General features: G+C 39.9%; 2 protein-coding genes across 2 annotated transcripts; one reads left to right on the top strand and one right to left on the bottom strand.

Moving 5' to 3' along the window:
• Positions 1–2,178: 2,178 nt before the first annotated feature.
• LOC108999808 (chloride channel protein CLC-b-like) lies at positions 2,179–6,202 on the top strand. Its single transcript, XM_035694504.1, has 6 exons — positions 2,179–2,434; positions 2,584–2,784; positions 2,898–3,075; positions 3,748–4,280; positions 4,534–5,680; positions 5,871–6,202. The coding sequence occupies exons 1-5, from the start codon at positions 2,241–2,243 to the stop codon at positions 5,453–5,455; spliced, it is 2,028 nt and encodes a 675-aa protein (XP_035550397.1). The 5' UTR covers positions 2,179–2,240; the 3' UTR covers positions 5,456–5,680; positions 5,871–6,202.
• A 1,146-nt stretch (positions 6,203–7,348) lies between these two features.
• LOC108998231 (triacylglycerol lipase 2-like) lies at positions 7,349–18,853 on the bottom strand. Its single transcript, XM_018974732.2, has 9 exons — positions 18,536–18,853; positions 18,337–18,450; positions 9,398–9,541; positions 9,033–9,143; positions 8,710–8,853; positions 8,556–8,599; positions 8,371–8,450; positions 8,094–8,189; positions 7,349–7,922 (listed from the first exon to the last, which is right to left on the bottom strand). Exons 1-9 carry the CDS (start codon positions 18,743–18,745, stop codon positions 7,597–7,599), a joined length of 1,269 nt encoding a protein of 422 aa, XP_018830277.1. The 5' UTR covers positions 18,746–18,853; the 3' UTR covers positions 7,349–7,596.
• Between the last annotated feature and the right edge of the window lie 278 nt (positions 18,854–19,131).

Here is a 19,131-nt window from a genome sequence, read left to right as displayed (position 1 = left end):
ATCACATTAGAAGAAAAGCATCAAACGACTTGTTTTTTAGTATATTTAAGATTAAAAATAATTTAATATATAACACCCAAACAACTTAATTTTCCATTAAAATTTTTTTAAGACTATTTAAATATTTTTTAAGTCTTCTAACACAACCCTAAACAGGCCCTAAGGACTCTACACTCTTGTTTTGGTTGCAGTGATGAGCAAGAAGCATTTCTTGGTCTAACCATTGGACAACTAGTCACCATCCAAACTCTCATTCAAGTGTTGGTGAACACTCTTCAAGTACAATATCAGAACTCAGCCTCCTCTCCATTCGATACACACCGCATAATCATATCTCTTTTCATTGGAACTGTATGTGTTTACTTCCTTGCATTGATGGAGTTATACAGACCCATTCCTAATGCTAGCTATCGCCATGCCGCGAGGCTTATTTGCTACATCTCGGGTGTTCTCACATGTACTTGTCTAGTATTGATCATCTTCCCTACCTTTGGATGGATAATTCTCTTTCTACTCTTCATAAGAATATTACCTAATCCATATCAACAGATTATTAAATTAATCGATGGTATATCCGTCAATTTATTCAATATATACTATTCAATCCAGCAGTATTTCAGTCCAAATAATGTTCAAGCAGAAACGGGCCCTCGAGCAATTAACGGTAACTCAATGGAGCAAGAAGACAGCAGTGGCCGAGCCAACGGAGCAAGTGGATGGAGGGGTTTGATGCTGTCACGGGTGTTCTGGCTGCTGAGCAGGATCTCAAGACAAGTGGGCCGAGTTTGGGGGTCTTGTATTATGAGCCCAAGCACACGAGTTCAGTCCAATAATAATTATAATAAGTTCAATAGTTGTTTAGAAACGGTCTTCGGTATTGAGTACGTGGGTCCATTATTTAGCAAGTCATTGTAATGGCCCGGTTGTTTTGTTACTACAGAAGACATGTGTTGGAGTCCTTGATTTCCTCGAATTAAAGCTTATCTCTTATATTTTATTACTTTCATTCACAACAGATGTCTTATTCTATATTAATGCAAGGTTCTTCATCTTTTTCTTCTTAATTTCTTCATTGTCTGTGTGTGCTTTATATAAAAAGGAAAAAAAGAACATTGAGTCCATGCTTTAATTTATTCTACCGTCAGGTGAGACATATTCTGTATTCTATAAAACCGTTGAAGATCATCATGTGAGTTCAAGCCCCTTGATTATGTATTCCAGTGAGAGAGAGGATACCTCTCTCAAATACCTCTATGCCTTACTTCATGTAATCCGATGATCAATTGCCCTGATTTTCGCGAAGAGAACTTCATGGAAAAGTAATCGCTGGAAATTAAAAATTCATAATTAGAGTATGACAAATTCTTAAAACAGAGAGAGAGGGAAAGAGAAGACTTACCAACCCATAAGGTAATCTTCCATCTCTAATGTTTTGAAGTTTTTCTTCTCCTTCCTTTCCTCGGGAATGGAGCTCTACATGATCCGATCCCAATTTCCTGTTCAACGACTAGGGATTTCTACACATCTCAAGAAAAATCATTAAAACTCCACATTCTTAACATTCGGAACCAAAACATAAATTAGGATGAATGAAGGAAAAATAAATAAAAAGCTTATATGAGGGGTGGGGAAATGGAGGCATATAATATTAGTTTTCATTAATTATTTTGAGCAAGCTCCTATTTTTCTATGGATAAGATGGGCATTTCATAACCTCAAAGGCCGGTTTACTAACACCGTTGATCTGTCCATTCCCCTTACCATATAGCGGCTCACGTGTTTTTGGCATAAGCTGTTCCCTTTTGGTGCTTATCTGTCAAAGACAAAGACCCGATGATATTCCAAGAAGATTGCGATAGAGAAGCAAGTCGAAACAGAAAAAAATAAATTAGAAAGTATGGAAATCATGCCTCTCCTCAATCATTTATTGACAAATGTCCAAGCCTCATTATTCCATTGTCTTTGAATGCAATGATCTACTAATTAATTCATCCTTCACATACATTATATCAATGTATGATCTGTTCCCTACTTATCATGTTTGTAGAGAAACAATCATGTGTTTATTAATATAAAATTCTTTAGTAAGACGAAACGAGTATGGACGTGTAGATTCCAACATATATAGCAGCAAAGATAGCTCACTTTTTTCCAATCCAGAACCAACAAAAGCACCACCAACCAACTTCAGGGCTTCTAATATCTTCTAAAACTTCATTGTCCTAACTCGTATTGCTCCAATGGAGGAAGAGTTCAGCCAAGTTACAGCCGCAAAAGCCACCCCCAACATGGAAGGGGAAGTAGATGAAGAAGAAAGAGACCCAGAAATCAACCCACTAAACCAGTCACTTCTTAAGAGAAGCCGGACGCTTTCCTCCACTCCACTAGCCATGGTTGGAGCCAAAGTTTCCTATATTGAGAGCTTGGACTACGAGTAAATAGCTTAAAACATTACCATCTCCTTCTTCCAAGAATTCGGTTTTTTTTCCCCTTCCTTCTCTCGTCTTGTCTCTTTATTCGATGTTTGAGCTCGCCTCTGAGAAACATTCATAGAGATGAATCTTGAAAGTCGCTATGATGCAGGATCAATGAGAACGATCTATTCAAGCATGACTGGAGGAGCAGATCCAAAGTCCAATTGTTGCAGTATGTATTCTTGAAGTGGACACTGGCATTCCTTGATGGACTTCTTACTGGTTTGATTGCTACCCTCATCAATCTTGCAATTGAGAACATTGCCGGCTATAAGCTTCTTGCTGTCGTTCACTTGATTCAGAAGAAAAGGTTCGATGTTATCTCTTCTGATCACCAACTATTTTCTAACATTTACAACTCCTGTAATAAATGTTGCAACTTGCACACATGAGATTGAATGATCTATACTGAATTTTGTGCAGGTATTTGATGGGGTTCATCTATTTTATTGGGGCTAATTTATTTTTGACTATGGTAGCTGCTTTCATGTGCGTCTGGTTTGCACCAACTGCAGCAGGGCCTGGCATACCTGAAATCAAAGCTTATCTAAATGGAGTTGACACACCCAACATGTTTGGCGCTACAACATTGATTGTCAAGGTGGGTTTACTTTCATGTGTACCTGTATGTTTTTAATCACGGATCGGATGCTAAAACTAAAAAATCTGATTTGGGAGGAAAAAGGTCTAGTGGGTTTTATCACAGGAACACCTCAATGCGGCTAGCAGTAGAATAAAAGTTTCTTCAGATGGTATTTATTTATAATCAGAAATCAACTCATGATATCTACTCCTGATATCAGAGCACTCCTATTTTGTAAGGGTCGTCGAGATCCAAAATCTCTCAATGCCCGACTTTATTTAGGAAATATGTGGATAGCTAATAGTATTCATTCAGGGGAGCGAAGAAAATATAAAGAAGTAGGATGAAAACTTAATGTAGTAATCATGAAAACTTGATATAGTAATCATTAGATATACATTATCAGATTCGCATCCAGTGAAATATATCAGTTGGGAAAAAAGAGATTCGGAGATATCAGAATCAGATCCAGTGACATTTTGATAGGAAAAAAAAAGTTCAAGTGATATGCATAAAATTCATATATGTGCATTATCAGAATTGGATCCAGGAGGGACTTATACCTGATGGGGATAATAAGAATCATGTTCAAAGAGTTGTAATCAATGTTAAATGGCACTTGTATCTGTTAGTTCATTCCTTTCACACTTATTTTTAGCTGAGCGGCCTGAAATTTATTTGCTAGTGTAGATAATTGGAAGCATTGGAGCTGTCTCTGCTGGACTAGATCTAGGAAAAGAAGGGCCCTTGGTACACATTGGCGCCTGCTTTGCTTCTTTACTAGGCCAAGGAGGGCCTAGTAATTATCGGCTTAAATGGCATTGGCTTTGCTACTTCAACAACGACAGGGATCGCCGTGATCTTATCACCTGCGGTGCTTCAGCTGGAGTCTGTGCTGCTTTTAGAGCCCCAGTGGGAGGTGTACTCTTTGCTCTTGAAGAGGTTGCTACATGGTGGAGGAGTGCCCTCCTGTGGAGGACATTCTTCTGCACGGCAGTTGTGGTGGTGGTACTCAGGGCTTTTATTCAGATGTGCAACTCTGGGGAATGTGGACTTTTTGGTACAGGAGGCCTTATTATGTTTGATGTGAGCAATGTTATTGTAAGATATCATGTGATGGATATATTCCCAGTGGTTGTAATCGGAATTATTGGTGGATTCTTGGGAGGCCTTTACAACTATGTGCTTTACAAGGTGCTCAGACTCTACAATCTCATCAATCAGTAAGCATCATATCCAATTTTCATTCTTGTTACTATAATGCAGTCCGGTAAGTAGAGAATGAAACTTGAGCTTAATGTGAGGTTAGAGACAACCCAGACTCAAAATATTCAACCCCAAGACCCAAGTTTCTTGAAGTAATTTGAGCGAGTCAAACTATTCAAAATCAATACATAAAAAACTGACCTAAGTTTTTATATGTAAGCCATGATAAAGTTTGAGATTGCTCTTTTGTTTTTGTTCATTTTGTTGCAGGAAGGGCCGAATGCATAAGCTCCTTCTGAGTCTTTCCGTTGCACTCTTCACCTCAGTGTGCCAATATGGTCTCCCTTTTCTAGCCACATGCAAGCCTTGTGATTCCTCCCTTTCAGGAACTGAATGCCCCACCAATGGACGCTCAGGCAACTTCAAGCAATTTAACTGCCCAAATGGTTACTACAACGACCTAGCAACCCTACTCCTTACCACCAATGATGATGCTGTCCGGAACATCTCCTCAGAGACTCCTAAAGAATATCAAATCTCCTCCCTTTTAATCTTCTTTGCACTTTATTGCATCTTAGGACTGTTTACCTTTGGCATTGCTGTGCCGTCTGGACTCTTCCTCCCAATCATCCTCATGGGCTCAGGTTATGGCCGCCTGCTAGGTATTGCCATGGGGTCTTACACAAATATCGACCATGGGCTTTTTGCTGTGCTTGGTGCAGCCTCGCTTATGGCTGGCTCTATGAGGATGACTGTTTCACTTTGTGTGATATTTCTTGAACTCACTAACAACCTTCTCTTACTACCCATAACAATGATCGTTCTCCTAATTTCCAAAACTGTTGGGGACAGTCTAAATCCAAGCATCTATGAGATTATACTGCACTTAAAAGGCCTACCTTTCTTGGATGCACATCCAGAGCCTTGGATGTGCAATCTTACCGTTGGTGAGCTTGCTGATGCCAAGCCACCCATTGTCTCCCTCTGTGGAGTGGAAAAGGTTTCCCGAATTGTGGATGTCCTCAGAAATACCACACACAATGGTTTCCCAGTTGTAGATCATGGGGTTGTTCCACCAGTGGGACTACCCTCTGGGGCAACAGAACTACATGGAATAATCCTAGGAGCTCATCTTCTTCAAGCTCTGAAGAAAAAATGGTTCTTGAGGGAGAAAAGGAGAACAGAGGAATGAGAAGTGAGAGAGAAATTTAGCTGGGTTGATCTGGCTGAGAGGGAAGGAAAAATCGAGGAGGTGATAGTGACGAGAGAAATGGAGATGTACATTGATCTGCATCCACTCACCAATACAACACCTTACACTGTAATGGAGAGCATGTCAGTGGCAAAAGCCATGGTGCTTTTCAGGCAAGTGGGACTCCGCCATTTGCTCATTGTGCCCAAGTACGAAGGAGTCGGGGTGAGTTTATCAAGCATCTCTTTTTTTTCTTCTTCTTTTAATGTCTTCCAAGTTTTTTCCTTTCCAAGACTCAATTCAACAAGGATTTTTTTGCATGCAAGTACTCAGAATGGTTATCTTCCAAAAAGTACTGAAGATGGTCATTTACTGGTAAAAAACACTAACCAAATATGTTGTGCTCCAATTCTAGGTGCCTCCAGTGGTAGGAATATTGACCCGACAGGACTTGAGGCCTTGCAACATCTTGACTGGCTTTCCTCATTTGGCAAGGTCGAAGAGCGGGGAAAAGGGGAACTGAGTCTCTCCACAATCATCAAATGGCATTTAGTAGATTTCTTGAAGCTACGCAACTCTTCCTGCACTTTTTTTTTTTAATTATTTCCACAGTTTATGATTCTTTCTTCAAATTTGAAAGATGGGTGAGATACTGCAATAATATCAAACTTCATTTTCTTGTAATCATTCTTTTTATACAATTCCTTTGTGGATGAATTGATACTGGAGAATGGAATATAGCAATCACTTCTGATTCAGGGACAAAACAGGGGCATGATTTGTGAAGTGCAATATGTTTTCGGTGTTTGGATTGTGCCCCCTAAGCAAAATCGAGCCTCAATTTTCAGTCAATTTCCTGATACCTTCTTCAACCAAAGGAAACACAACTTTGCTGGAATCGGATCATCTTTATTAAAAGGATGTCAATAATCAACTGGTTGACAATCCAACTGCCTGTGAACCTCTTGAAAGTCAAGATAATCAGGATCTAAATGAAGTACCGACATTAACTTTATAGGTCTACCCTGCACACCTTGCTCCAACTTTGATTCTTCCCTAGCAGAATCAAATCTTTTTAGATAAACTCATAATAGAAATCTTCAAGGATCATCTCTTCATTTTCTTCAAAATTTATTGGAATGCAAGCGCTTTGGTCAAGTACTGGGTACCTATGATTGTTTGCTTTGAGGATGCTTTAACAAGTATCTCAGATATTCATTCTATGATTTCATGGACAATCTTCACCCTGCATGTTCTTCCAAATTACCAATCAACAGTCAGAATTGATCATTTTTCAGCTAATCATGTGCGGAGTAGTTTCAGATTAAGTATATATAATATAATGGAAAACCATAAACAAGAAGACTGCAAGAGCATATCATTCGAAGCCACTTGATCTTATCTTCTAATTTTAGCCAACCAAAAGCATTTAAAATGCTCAAAATTGTCAATTTAACTCCGGATAATGTTGATGCAAAGCCGGCTGCAAAAAAAAGAAAATAGTGAGAGAAGAGTTTGCTTCAATGTCTGTTACAATGCTGTTTTTCTTAAGACAATATTTGCCCTCACTAGTAATGATATACGCATAGATTACAAGCGAAATTTTCTTCCAATGTATAATGAAATCCAGAACAAATCTATTTATTTAATTGCGTTATGCGCACACGAAATTAAACTTAAATACTCTCTGATTTTTCTATTCAACCAAGAGATTAGAAATCTATTCTCTGAATAATGAACAAATCTAAAAATAAGTTTTGAAGAAAATAAATATTTTTGGGATCCAAAATATTATTAATAATAAATATAATATATAAATATTTTTAAGATATTTCAAACAAATAACAGCTTAGCCTACCCTGAAGCACATACACATAACGGCTTCCACGTTACTTTTTCTTAAGAAGAGAGCGGTATCCAATTTTATTGATTAACCTTCACTTATACAAAGAGGAGCAAGGGAGTTAAAAAAAATCCCAAAACTAGGCTCCTATAGAAAACTATAATCCTTAATAAAAACTAGTTACAATTGAGAACTAGAGAAAAGTAAAACGGCTTCCACGTCACTTCAAAATGATTTTATTAGGGAAGGAATGAAAATTACTACTGCTCACAGAACCAAGGCCTAGCTTCATGAAGGATCATGAGTTTTGACGCTTGAAAAAAGCGACCACTTGATTGTAAACTTTATCCTTGGCATTTAACCCCATGATGAAATCTAAATGGGCATATTCCTTGATGAACTGAACTGAGAGCTTGTCTACATCGTGAACCTTCAAATTACCAAGTAAAAGCTTGACATCTTGAACGTCAGAGAGAGCATCTTGGCCACCATAGCTAAGGAAGAGAGGAAGGTCATGGGGAATGTTAGAGAGGTTATAAATAGGTGATGTGACTTGTCCATAGTGCATCACATTATAGGAGGGCCGAACATAGGCGTATTTTGCCAGAGTGCCATCTCGAAAAGCTGCAAATTTAAATTGTAAAAGCTTCCTCAGTCAATCATTTTATAGGCTGTTTCTAATTAAGACTGGCTAAAAAGATGAGTCGATTAAAATTCTGTGTGTTCCTTTGTTTCCTTCTTAGCTAATGCTCACTAGAAATAAGCCAAAATAATAATGCAGGGGAATAAACTCACTTTGAGAAAAGTGTACCATGTTCTTGTTTGATGTCGACTGAGCTTCATTCGCCAGGAAGAGATCAAAGGAGGAGGAATTAAGACAGCAATTTTTGCCTAGAATCAAGCATGAATGTGGTGTCAATAGGATTTCATAAGTTTTCATTTCAATAATGTTTTCTATGTGAAAAGTATACTGTGCTATTGAATATGTATAAATCTATGACACTAACAGACAGAAGCTGCTGTTGAAAACAATTATTGGTAATATGTACAAGAAGTAGGCACGGATTAATACCAGTAAAACCGCTTAACATGTCATAGCAGTCAACCCCCGGATAAGCACATAGAGACTTGAGAAAGTTACCTGTTTCTACCCTATTTAGAGGAATTGCAGAAAGCCATCAAGTTAGTGCATTCTAATTCCAACATAATAAAGTAACAGTAGATCCAGGATGATTATCTTAATACTTTGCTACTTACTTTTTTGGATTAAACTCTGCATAACCGCGGTACATTGTGCCGATCTGTTGCCAAATTAAACAAAGTACTTGTTAATTTCATGCTGTATATTCTTATTTGACAGTAACATTAATTAAATATCAATTTAGAGCATTGTATATCGGTGATCATTTACCTCGCCAACAAAAGCTTTGGCAGCAACCCTGCCGAGTGCACTGTTCATGTTGTTCAAATAAGCAACGGGACTCAACAAGGCTACCGATTTCATCTTATTCACCAGTTTACCTTCTGAGAGGGCTACCAAAGCAATTAAAGTCCCCTGTCAAACATTGATTCACATGTTCAAATTTCAATAGAACACACTCATGAAACGATGAGATGGATGATAGCTTTGAGAGGGATTTCGCAAATCTAAGAACAGTACCTAGCTAGTGAAGTGAGATGGATATATAGTGAGCAGGGATAAATAAAGCAAAATAGTATGGTCCTGATCATCACCTGGGAATGACCCACGTAATTAATCTTCTGCCCCGTTTGGCCACACACAAAGTCAATAACTGCTGGCATATCAAAGGACGCTAATTCATCCCACGACCAATTCCAGAAATCCTGTCATATTTTCAATATTTACAAACCAACCATGCATGATCACACAAACAAGAAAGAACCGATCCGATGTTAATCATCATATACAGCACATGAAAGGATAACTAGTTAACTCGATCATGTTCTGATCAAGTATTTATAATTTAAATAGGAATTAATAAATTTAATGGTTTTAATTACCTATTATTCTAATATTAATAATTTATAATTAAGAATAGATCATGACTAGAGACTAGAGTAAAGGAAACGAGGGAAACCGTCGTGCTAGAGTCCAGCTGGGAGGTATGTTGTCGGCTAAATCTGGTCCCTCTAGTGTTAGAAATCCAGACGTCGAAACCATTGTCAGCCAAAATCATGGGCAGATTATGTTCCGGAGAGTTCAATAACCATGACATTCCATCCTGCACCCACACAGGCACCAAATAAGAACAAGTAATAAGCAGTCAGCAGCTAGCAAAACCTACGTTGTTTTCGTTAAAATTCAGGAGCTCAGACTAACTTCCCGCCAAATATGTCTTGGCTTCATCTTAGCACTTTGTAGTCAAGATAAATCAGATCACTACAATAAATTTGACTTTTAGGGATGAATTTGTAATTACCGTTGGAACGACAATTAAGTAATATTTAGGGATGAAATCATTCGAACGCTTTTCAAAATTCAAATTTTATCCAAAAAAAATCCATTCCAACACTTTTGAATGAAAATGACAAACTTCATCTAAAAAAATTTGTAGAGACAAAATCGAAATCTTTTGAGACGGAAATTTCGTCCTTAAACAAGTAAATTTATTGTAGTGAGATGTAGAGATATCTTGAACTTTTGGTCCCCATGGAAATTCTAATTCTGCCTGAGCTGTGCATGATTTTGACCGGTAGATAGAATTAAAAACTACATATTTATACATATAGCATCACAACGCGGCAATAGCTTCTGGGCAAATGCACCTTGTAAGGTCTATCTTTTTGGTAAAGCGTGATACATACTAACCTCTAATAGTACGTACAATTTTTTTTTTAATGTTATACACTTGTAACAACGCAATTTATCTCAAAAGTTTAACGTAAGGGTGGGCAACGGGGCTCGTTTCGTCCACTAAGCATATTATATATAAAGTAATGTTAACTATAACTCTCAAATAGGCAAGTCACATATATTTATTTATAAAAAAAGTACGTGAGATCAATACAGGATACAAGAATCAACAGCGCGTGAGATCCACGCACCGCCGCACTGAAGAGAGGATGTGGCCACCATGCACGATATTTTCGGAGCCAACAGTCACGGATCTTTTAAATCCGATTAACCTCCACTCTCCAAGTGTGATGTGTGGTCTCCACGTACAATCCCTGGCGATCATACGCAACGATTCGATGCGTCTCATGTCTGCCATCTTCTTATATTTTTGCTTCTCTTAATTAAGGTAGTGGGAAAGGCATCACACATGTTGTCGTTGGTCCTTTGAACGAAAAGATTGAAAACCACATGCTTGTGGCATAGAATGCAACTTGGGGGATGTTTGGATATATATAAATATATACTGAATAGAAATGAGATGAGATGAGATAAAAGTTAAATAAAATATTAGAATAATTATATTTGTAGTTCCCAAACAAAGGACTACCTGTGCACGCCCTATGTGGCATAAACGAGTCGTTTCACTAAGAAAAATCAGCACCCCATTGTCTCACTGGGGAATCTGAAATTACGAGCCCTTCTTTTTCTTGCCTCAGGCTGAATGACTTTCCCTTTCCTCCTTCCTCTCTCCTTTCCTCCTAATTCCCTTACCCCTCGTTTAATGTGATCTGTGAAATTGTAAAACTTTTTTTTTATAATGTATTACTATAAGCACATTGATCTAACACTTCTTTTTTATTTTTATGGTAGCAAATTTTAATTAAGAGAGATTTTATTTTTAACGAAGATTCATTCGACCATTTTAACATAAGTGCAAAGTCTCAAACAAAGCAAAATACAAGAGAACAGTAAGATGTTGCTCAAGTATGTAAATGCATGTTTGAGATCATTTTTCTGCTCTAGGTTTTTCAGAGAAAACTCAGCAGTGATGATTACTTATTTAATTATTCTTTTCACCTTTGAATAAAAGAAATGAACAAATACAAGAAAGAATAAACTAAAGGACATGGATCAGAGTTTTAGACTCCCACCTACCCAAAAAAAAAATCCCACCAACAACATCGGAACTGCATCGGCCTTTCCACTTGGAGGGTACAAGGCCAAGGGCATCGAGTTAGACTTGGACTATATATGTAAGTAATCTTCTTCTGGTCATCTTTAATAGTAGGAAAAGAGGAAGAAGATGCAAAGGAGGTGGAGATGGGTGAGAGAAGAAAGAGTAGTGGAGGGTGAGAGAGGGAGACATTGGAGGGAAGAGTGAGATGGCTTTGGAAATGCCAATGCAAATGATGGAGAGATCTGATGCTAAGGACCTTTTTGATATTTCATCACAATTTGAAGAGGAAATGACCAAAAGCCCCTTTCGTCTGCATGGAGGCTCCAATGGGGACTGTACCTAGCAGAGCTCTTTTGTATAAAAATTTGTGAAAATTTTAATAATTAGATAAAATGAGATAAATTTTAACGAGTTTTGAATCTAATCCTTCCCTTAATTCAGTGTCATAATGTGACGCACGGGCGGGCTGAACCCTTAATTTGTAGCATATATATAGTCAAAACCTGGAGTCAGGTTCAAACCTCCTAATCAATTACAAGTAACAATCAATTACACGACACGTGATAGACTTTCGAGGAGAGAGAAAATGCTCTGAAAATTCAAATCGGCCATTTGACGAAGAAGTAAAGTTCAGAGGAGAGAGAAACTCGAACGCCGATCCTCCACGGCAAGTGGCCTCTCACCGCCGGCACAGACCGAGTCGCCGGACCCAGGCGACCTCGCCGAGGGTCTTCCGGCTCGGGTTGGCTCAGGTTTTCCGTCCAGTGGAGATGGCCAGCAAGTCCGCCCCTCCTCGACGGAACTGACGGCTGCTGACCGTGTGAGTGGCTCATGGCGGACGTCGAAGTGGTGGCAGGCCGCCGGACGTTTGCTGATGTCTCTGCAGCACCTCAACCGCTGCCTGAAGTGGAAATTATGCCCAGACCACCGAAAATCATAGAAGGTGAGATTTGTTTTATTTTTTCTGCAGATGAAACAGAGGCTACTGCTAGGCCATTTCGTTTTTCTATTGTTTTAAAATTCCTCCGTCAAAGACCTTCACTTAATTCTATAAGATCTTTTATTCGTAATCGATGGGGATTATCCTGTTGTCCTGTGGTCTCGGCAATGCAAAGTTCAAGAAATGTTTTCATCAGGATGTCGAAAGAAGAAGATTTCAACAAAGCACTGTCCAGAGAATCTTGTGAGATCAATGGTGTCTGCTATAGGCCATTTGCATGGTCCCCAGAGTACACAGAGGAATACGAGTCACCTTGCGTGCCTGTTTGGGTCTTTTTGCCTGGACTTCCCCCTCATTTTTACCATGCTTCGGTATTGAAAATGATTACGGCGCCGATTGGAAAGTTCATTCGGAGAGACAATCCGACTACATGCGCTACAAGAACTGAAGGAGCAAGGATTTGTTTAGAGGTCGATGCCTCTCGAGATCCAATCACTCACTTCTGGCTGGGATGTCCAGGGCTACCTCACAGTAGGAGACAAGAGGTGGTCTATGAAACACTACCTGCTTACTGCTGCAACTGTCATCAACAGGGCCATAATTCTAAAACATGCCGCAATGGTAAAGATCATACCAAGAAAGGGACTGGGAACCAAGTTTGGATCAAGAAAGGGTCTTCAACAGAATCCAAGACAGAATTAGAAGCTGGGAAAAATCAGGAAGAGAAGAATGAAGCAGGAGGGTCTTCGAAGAAGGAGAATAATACAGACAAGGAAACAGGGGCCCAACTAGTTCTCCAGGAGAAGAGAATCGAACAAGAAGAAGTGCAGCATGCCACCCACGACCTGAATGAAGTAGAAGAAGAAGAAGAATGCACAGAGCCTAAAGGGTCGAGCAGCGTAAATAACCAGGAGCTTAGTGGAACAATAAGGCCCAATATGGCTACAGGTAACGGACAGGACAACACCAGTATTGTGGCTCAGCTGAATGATGATATACCAGAGAAGTTCCCTGCCCCCTCCACGCAATCAATTGAAGAGCCAGTTGTTGCGGACACAGGGGAAGTTTTATTTCAGCAAAAGAGCTTGCAAATCATTAAATCTACCTATCCCCTACCAGATCCACAATAGATTAGCACAGAAGACATGAACCCAGTTGTGAACAGAGTAATTGGTTTGGGTGAAGAATGAGAGAATCCTCTGATAAGTCTAAAGAGGAAATCGAAGAAGAAAAAGGCAAGGTCCCTTGCAGTCAGTGTTAATGAGAAGTTTTTTGTGGGAGATGAAGAGGAAAGAACGGATGAGTTACTCTTTTCCCATTCAGATCACGAGAGTGAGAGGGACAAAATAAAGGATGACATGCGCAAGGAATACTGTACAGATTCTGAGGGCTCCAACAATCCCAGGAAAACAGGCCAGAAAAGGGGCGCTACCAGGGTGGTAATTCGTCATTCCAAATTTAAATTATGATTAGTCCTATTATTTTTTGGAATATTAGGGGAGTAGGCACTTCTTATAGGAGGTTGAGGAAGATTATGAAACAATTTAGTCCTAATATCATAGCTTTGGCTGAGCCTTTTTTGTTAGATGATAGAATACAGTCCTTCTTGGGAAGATTTAGCTGCAATTATTTTGTCACAAATGAGGTGCATGGTGGTAAAATTTGGTTGATGTGGAACTCATTGGTCTCGATACAATGGGTGGCAGGGTCTAATCAATTTATTACTGTGAAAGTAGAGGAGAGTGGTCATATTTTTCTCCTATCTATTATATATGCAAAGTGCAACCGTAATGAAAGAAGAGAACTTTGGGCGGATTTGGAGAATATGGGGAATGTCGGTATTCCATGGGTCCTCTGCGGGGACTTTAATATCATTAAGGATGACTCAGAAAGAAGAGGTGGTCGTCCTCGTCCTTTTGTAGCCATGGAAGAGTTCAACCAGTGTATTCATACCTGTGGTCTGATAGAGATGTGCTCAAAAGGCCCCGAATATGACCTGGTGTAATGGACAAGACGGACAAGCGCGCAGCTGGGCCAGGTTAGACAGATGTTTTATTGATACTAATTTCCTTAATCTTTTCTCTAATGCTTATTACCAGGTATTGGCGCGCTCTACTTCGGATCATTCCCCTTTGGCTATTCAGATGGGGGAGAATTCTTTCAGGTATGGTCCTAGTCCCTTCCGCTTTCAATATATGTGGACTGATCACTTAGAGTTCTATAGTTTTGTAGAGGGGGTGTGGAAACGTGAGGGCCTAGGTCATGGATTAATCAACCTGTCCTCTAAATTACAAAGGGTTAAGGTGGCTTTAAAGGAGTGGAATAAAAGTGTCTTTGGTAATACTAACGTCATAATCAAAGGTCTAGAGGATCGTATTGAAAATTTGGAAAGCCGTCTTCAAGTTTCTTTTAATGCCGAGGATGATGTTGACCTCATAGCAACCAAGCTGGAACTTGTAACATGGCTGGGTAGAGAGGATACTAGACTTGCTCATATGGCCAAGAAAAGCTGGCTGAAAGATGGGGACCAAAACTCTAAATTCTTTCATGCTTACCTAAAGGCCAAATTGCATAAAAGAGTTCAAGAGATGAGTATGCCTGATGGTAGGGTCTTACAGTCCCCTCTCGACATTCATAAAGCCGTTGTTGTTCATTTCCAGGAATTTCTGGGTCAAAGTAGTCCCCGTGCTCTCCCAAATTTGAGTGACCTGATATCTCCCATTATTACTAATGAGGATAGCTTGACCATTGGTAGAGACCCTTCCATAGAGGAAGTAAAGGATGCTCTATTCTCTATTCCCATCGATAGCAGTCCAGGGCCAGATGGTTTTGGTTTAGGATTCTTCAAAGTTTGTTGGGGTTTTGTTAAAGATGACCTCCTTTTAGCCATTGTTGATTTTTTCCATAGCCATATGCTTCCAAAAAATTTCACTGCTTCTTATATTGTTTTAATTCTGAAGGTGGACAAACCCTCTGATTTTGAAAAGTTTCGGCCTATTAGCCTTTGTTCCGTGGTCTATAAGATTTGCTCAAAAATTATTGTGGCTCGTATGACTAGTTTGCTCCCTAAAATGATATCACAGGAGCAGGGGGCTTTTATTCCCGGACGCAGTATCTTTGAGAATATCAGTTTAACTCAGGAAATGGTCCACTCTATTCATAGGAAGTCCATTGGAGGCAATGTTCTGGTGAAGCTTGACATGTCTAAGGCTTATGATCGAGTAGATTGGAATTTCTTATTACATGTTTTGGTTAGTTTTGGGTTCTCTCCTAATGTTTATGACCTGATTAACTCTTGTATATCTTCGTCGTGGTATTCTGTCATGATGAATGGGACCCCCATGGGTTTCTTCAAAGGTGAGCGAGGCCTACGGCAAGGTGACCCCTTATCGCCTTACCTCTTCATCATAATGCAAGAGGTATTCTCTCGTCTCCTTAAGAAATCCTTTGGAAAAGGAAAAATTGGTCAATTTACTCATGCTAGAAGGACCCCGATTATCTCTCATCTAATGTATGCCGACGATATAGTTATCTTTGCAAATGGTGGAAAAAAAAGTATGAAAGGTTTGATGGAAGTTCTGAACCAATATGAGGAGTGGACTGGTCAAATGCTTAGTAAAGAGAAGAGTGCCATTTTTTTCTCCAGCAAAATCTCAGTCTCTAGGAAACATGCTCTTCTCCGCTATAATGGGTTTACCGAGGGCTCTTTTCCTTTTAAGTACCTGGGGGTGCCTATTGTGGATGGTAGGCTGAAGGCTTGTGATTTTGGTGATCTTTTGGGCAAAGTGAATAAGAAGATTGCAGGATGGAAGATGAAGATTCTCTCTGCTGGTGGAAGAACTATTCTTTTTGCGTCACGTCTTATCTAGTATGGCCACCCACCTTCTTGCTGTTTTAGATGTCCCCAAAGCGGTGATATGTAGCTTGAATAAGCTTCTAAGCTCCTTCTTTTGGGGTGAAGCTGGAGGCAAGAGTCGGAGGAAATTGATATCCTGGAAGCATATATGTACGCCTACGGACGAAGGTGGTTTGGGTATTAGGGATTTTGGGGATGTTCAAAGAGCTTTACACATGAAACTTGCCTAGAATCTTATCAAGGGAAACTCTCTTTGGGCGGATTTTTTCAGAGGTAAATATGTTAAAGGAAATCACTTATCCCTCCTAACTCCTACTAAAGGGACTCGTTTTTGGAAATCTATTGTCCGAAGTATCCTAGACGTGATAAATAGCTCCAAATGGATAGTGAAAGAAAGTAATATCTCTTTCTGGTATGACAATTGGGACGACGAAGGTCCGCTCTACGGTCAATTTCCTGTGGCTGAACACCCATTGATTAAGATAAAGGAGTGTCGCATTGAGAATGAGTGGGATATTTCCCTCCTGAATAGATTAGTGGGCCATCAGAAAGCCAATGAACTGTATGATTTTTTGGCTAGACGGAAGGAAGGTCAAGATGCGCTTGTTTGGCTGAAGGATAATGAGGGAAAGTTTACTACTAAGAGCGCCTGGGACTGTATAAGGGTTCGGGCCCCCCCTTACCCTGGGCTCAGTGGATATGGCACACTCATCTCCCCAAGAAGATTTCCATCATGATGTGGAAGGCTACTAACAATTGCCTCAGTGTTGACAAGAATATTAGAATGGTGGGCGTCTCAATGGCCTCTAAGTGTAATTGTTGTCAAAAGGGTCATATTGAGGACTTGAATCATGTGCTCTGCACGGGGGATTTCGCAAGATACATTTGGCGTCTAGCGGCCACTCACCTAGGGGTTCATATGGCCTCTTTCTACACTTGGAAGGATCAAATTAATTTTTGGTTTCATCGTGCGGGTAAGTCTTCACAGGTTAGAATCATCTTTGGCCTTCTGCCCTCTATTATTTCTTGGAAACTTTGGGAGAGGCACTGTAAAGCCCGGTATGAAGACAAAGCTCATTCAAAAGAGTCGGTTTGGCACGCTATTAAACTTTGGCTCCGGCGCACCATGGACCAGATCATGAAAGTGTGTTCCCTCTCCGTCCAGGACATGGATATTTTGAATAGCCTAGATATTCCAGTTTTATTCCCGAAGCCCAAGAGGGTCCGGGTGGTAAAATGGCACCGGCCCCGTCAAGGCTGGGTAAAACTCAATACCGATGGTAGTAGTTTCGGGAACCCTGACACCTCTGGCGCTGGGGGTGTTATTCGGGATGAGGATGGTAGATTACTTGTGGCTTATTCTGTTCCCTTGGGTTTGGGTACCAATAACTTTGCTGAACTCAAAAGCTTATTGGAAGGTGTTCGCAGATGTCACACGCTTGGATTTTACCGGGTCCAAATAGAGACTGACTCTCAACTGGTGGTTAATTGGATTGTAAAGAATATGTGCCCCATTTGGTATTTAGAAGATTTCTGGGAGGAGTTACAAGAACATCTTAATAGCCTGGAGTATACAATGAATCACATCTTTCGTGAAGGTAATGCCGTGGCTGACTTTCTAGCTAAGTGTGGGGCGGAAGGGTTGAACTCTGATTGGGATGACATTCACATGCTGCCTAGCCGGGTGAGGGGTCTTCTCCGCATGGACAAGCTGGGTATGCCCTACCTGAGGATATCATAAGCTTCGTGCCAGGTTTGTTGTTCGTTATTTATTTGTCTCTCGTTGCTCTCAAGTTATTTGCGTCTCTTTTTGCCTTGTGTACTTGGTTTTTTGCATGTGCCCCTCTTTGGCTAGCTCGGATGTAGGTTATGTATCTTATTTAAGGCCGTGTACTCTATATGGTTATACTGATTTTGATGCCTAGGTTCTTTTTTTCCTAGATTTAGCGCTTATGTAAACCCAGGTGTCGTACTTGTAACCATGGTTTCCCTCCGCCACAAGTGAGGACAATCAATAAAATTGGGGTCCCGTCCTCTTTTTAAAAAAAAAAAGTAACAATCAATTACATGTAATTTCCTACGTCAAATCCCTTGATCTTCGAGATTCCCCCCAAAAAACAACTAGATATGACTGAAATGTGCTCCCTTATTTTATACCAAACGCAGCTAAAACTAAACAATTAAAGATCATGTGTACCATTCAATTACCATAAGAACACCATGCTGTAGTAAGACAGGCTGCCTCTTATTCCCACCATTTTGAACTACACGACCTTCTGGGATTCTTTGCAGGCTGAGTATATATCCATCTTTGGTTGTCACCTGGAAAAACTCGTGCGTTTAGCGAAACTAAATCACATGGTTAAACCGTTTAAACTATATATAGGGAGTAGTTTTGAGTAATTACATTAAACTCCTGGCATTTGTAGCCGTGTACAATCACCGAAGCTGCGCATATACCAGCCACTGGTGGTTTGGCAACATCTTTGCTTGGGGCAGTGAGCGCACGCCCTAAGCCGTTTGCTCGATGAGGTTGAACTACCAAGACCAAAACTACTAGGACACAGAAGTCCCTGCAGGCAGCAGTAAAACCCAAGAAGCCTCGGACCACAGCCATATATATTGTCTTGCCGGATGGTTTTGGGTGGAGGGTTTATGAGATTCACTTTTATATGATAGTGTGAGAAAGAGCACCAAGACCGGAGTACGAAAACGAATTGGTTCTCTCCTTCTCGGCTCAACTGACGAGATTAAATTGAAAGTCTTTGGCCTTATAAAGTGGGGCTAATTTTCAGGATCTTTCCGGTGAGAAAGGAATAAGTGTGGGAGGGATGAGGCAAGAATTATTATAAGTTTGGAGGGGTCGAATATTTTCTAGCCAGAATAAATAGTTTAATTGAATTTTTTTAGGAATACCATCAACAATTAACTGATACACGAAATAAATAATTAATAGAGTAAAAATAAATAAATTTCGAAATTTCAATATTCCAATAATTTTTA

The sequence above is a fragment of the Juglans regia genome, chromosome 10 (genome assembly GCF_001411555.2).
Source record: "Juglans regia cultivar Chandler chromosome 10, Walnut 2.0, whole genome shotgun sequence".
Lineage (NCBI taxonomy): Eukaryota > Viridiplantae > Streptophyta > Magnoliopsida > Fagales > Juglandaceae > Juglans > Juglans regia.
Note: the sequence above shows the minus strand (reverse complement) of the source record. Positions and strands in the feature narration are given on the sequence as shown.